The following is a 2889-nucleotide window of genomic DNA, read 5'->3' on the forward strand; positions in this document are numbered from 1 at the left end:
CACAAAAATTAAGTACATGAAAGGCACAATTCTAGATAATTCAGGATATGTATTCAGTCACATATTACTGTGCAGTGCGAATGAATTTATCGGTTTAGTTTACTCAGCTGCACGGCCACATTCATAGCATTCTATTATTTACCTTCAGTGACACAATACAAATGAGGTAAACAATAATGTACATGCATATTAATCCAAGTACTACACAGAATCCCTAGATATCACCCAAAAGAGGCAGCAAATGCACTTACGATACTTGGGTTTCTTTTTGTCAGTACTTTGATCTTGATCTTCTCTGGCCTCCAGCATTATGTCTAAGAAGTCTCCTCTCTTCACACCTGCCTTTCTCTGCCTCAAGGTCTCTACTACAACATCAATGAAAAAATCCATGTTTTCATGTGTTAATTGAAAATTTAGAAGATTTGCGAGCTTGGGAAAGATAGAAAAACATAGGAATTTCACAAGCCTCAGAGGCTTAATTGTAAACAGTTCCATGGCTTTTTTGGCAAAGATGCTATCGTCTCCTTCAAATGAATTTGTCTCCAAGCCAAAGGCACATGATGAAATGACCTCCATCGTGTACATGCCAAAGCTGTGCTTCATGCGCACCACTGGGTCCTTTTTCAGCTGTCCATAGAGGTAATCAACCAAACCTTGGGCCTTGGTTTCTATCAAAGGGAACATGCCCTTCATCCGCCCTGACGTGAAACTAGTAGACAGAACTGATCGAATGCCCTTCCAGTGTTCACCCGTGGTTGCGTTTAACATTTCATTTATAATTTTATCTTTGGGATTAGATGACTTAAAAGACCGCCGATTAGTGAAATGGTCGAAATCCTTGATCAGAACAGCTTTTAGCAAACCAGGATCACCAATCAGAAGAACTGGCTGGAATACCTCATACAAGCCACAGAAGAGTGAGCCTCTATGCTTATGGTAAATCTGAAACAGACATGGAATAATGTCAAAGGGGTTGTGCTCAGTATTTCAGACGCATGAACTCGTTAGTATGACCATGGTCATGCTTTTATTTTACTTTCTATCTAATGGTCCTATATTTTCATAAATTGTTGACGGGCTTATTTCTTAAGCTACACTATATTCACACATGTATTCCTGACGACAAACCCTTACAAATCACACAATTAATAATTCAGAGCTTTTAAGCTTTGTGATTTTTCTACTGTTTTGTACCCTATTTTCAGCTATGAAGACCGCCTACATCGCCAAGAGCTTGTTTATGCCTTTCAGGTGTAGAAGTGGAACTCACCTCGTCAACAATCAGCCACCGATACTTGCTCCTAGAGAGCAGCTTGAATGTGTGTCCAAAGAAGGGGATGGAGCCGGGTGCTGTCGGCACGCCCCTCGAGGACCAGTAGCTGTGACGCCATCGGGAGTACAGCAGCGCCGTCGCCACCAGCACCGCCACCAGCCCCCATGTGATCATGCTTTACCTGCGATGCCACGCTTCATTAAACTTTATGGCATTCACACACACCCATGCATAAATTCTGACAGGCTTAGCAACGGGAAGTTGCACGAGACTTGGGGAAATATACCCACTCGCATTGCATTTATCTGTTGGTTCTGCTGACTAAGACTATTATATTTGGACATCGACAGCAGTCTTAATACTTTCCTGATAATGAAAATGATGCTGACGATGTTGGCAATTATGATAAAACCATCAACACATCACAGCACCAAACATGTAACATGAATTTTCACTTCTTTAGGAACTCGGATCATAACAATAACAATTGATGTATGAAATAAAACAACAAAACAGCAATAATGATGACGATATCAAATAACACAAAAGTCCTTCTAAATACATTTCACTTGCTCCCACACTACTTGCTAACTGCACCAACGTTTAGGTTGTACCTCTTACTTGTATTAATTTAAATACTAGAATCGAACTGTTGCTGGAAGATGAACTCAAGTCGAACTTTTCATCTATATATGTATTTGCCAGACTGTCGGCATGCCAGGAAAGGTTGTTGTACGTTGTAATTGAGAATAAGTATATTAACGTATCTAGGGCATGGATGGCGGTTTTAAAGTAATCGAAATAGTGCGTAGATTTTATTTCAACCAAAAAATAGAGAAAAAAAATTAATTCCATAGGAACAATGGAATGAAGCATGACCACCGCTGCCAGACATATTTTGAGAATACATATCATGACTTTTGAGTGTGTGTTTAGATAAAATTGATAATACTCAACCACTTAATTCTAGGGCTAGCACTATTTAGGAGAGGTGAACATAAATTCTGAAATGCCTGAAAGTTGTACCATAAAGAATTATCCCCAGTTTACACACAAGCGAATCACCAATGGCCCACAGAAGGCAAGCAGGCGGCATGGTACTGTTTTATCTATTTTAGATTTTTAAAACCCCTTATCTGACGCATCAGTGGAAATTTTGAAGTTACATTGCCATGTTAGATTATGCTGTACAGTTGAACGGGTGGTATACATCCTTGATCGCGAGAAGCGTTGCCAGTGAAGACCAGCGACACTTTACAATGCCGTCAGACAGCGGAAACGAGGGTTCATTTGGCAGTTTATTGATGCGGACAGCGTGAGCAAACTCTGGTTAAGTTGTAATATCAAGGTCTATACAAAGAAGTCTCGTCACTTTGGTGTGTACGCTTCCGCAAGATGATGTCATTGGTGCTTTTTTCAGATGCCGCGGTTTCAATACTACTCAGGCGGTCAGATAAATGTTTGCCTCGGCCCGGTCAGCATCTCGGCGGAACTGGATTAAGGTGATAATCATTGTGCGCTGAATCGTCATATGTCAGTGTTTGCGTCATTTCAGCTTTTTGTGTGTGTGGGGGGGGGGGGGGTCGTTGAGCGTAGTGTGCACAAGTAGCTAGGGA

The 2889-nt window shown here is 41.1% G+C and overlaps 2 protein-coding genes across 4 annotated transcripts in view; one reads left to right on the forward strand and one right to left on the reverse strand.

Moving 5' to 3' along the window:
* The window catches only part of LOC119581862 (cytochrome P450 9e2-like), a 7676-nt gene extending 5726 nt beyond the window's left edge, over nt 1-1950 (reverse strand). The window contains exons 1-3 of one of the 2 annotated variants that reach the window (XM_037930006.1): nt 1888-1950; nt 1271-1454; nt 252-942 (exon numbers count right to left, since the gene is read on the reverse strand). In XM_037930006.1, the coding sequence (XP_037785934.1) occupies nt 252-942; nt 1271-1447 (868 nt within the window). In that variant the 5' untranslated portion in view covers nt 1448-1454; nt 1888-1950. The remainder of the gene's footprint in view (nt 1-251; nt 943-1270; nt 1455-1887) is intronic. The other variant, XM_037930007.1, reaches the window with a different exon arrangement.
* Nucleotides 1951-2492: 542 nt separating this feature from the next.
* LOC119581863 (protein RFT1 homolog) overlaps nt 2493-2889 on the forward strand; it is a 16707-nt gene continuing 16310 nt past the window's right edge. The window contains exons 1-2 of one of the 2 annotated variants that reach the window (XM_037930012.1): nt 2493-2588; nt 2694-2775. Coding sequence is in view for 1 of the 2 variants with exons in the window: in XM_037930008.1 (XP_037785936.1) it covers nt 2669-2775 (107 nt within the window). In the remaining variant the exon portion in view is untranslated. Of the gene's footprint in view, nt 2589-2653; nt 2776-2889 lie in introns of those variants that run through there. The other variant, XM_037930008.1, reaches the window with a different exon arrangement.

The sequence above is a fragment of the Penaeus monodon genome, chromosome 15, assembly GCF_015228065.2.
Source record: "Penaeus monodon isolate SGIC_2016 chromosome 15, NSTDA_Pmon_1, whole genome shotgun sequence".
In the NCBI taxonomy this organism is placed as follows: Eukaryota; Metazoa; Arthropoda; class Malacostraca; order Decapoda; family Penaeidae; genus Penaeus; species Penaeus monodon.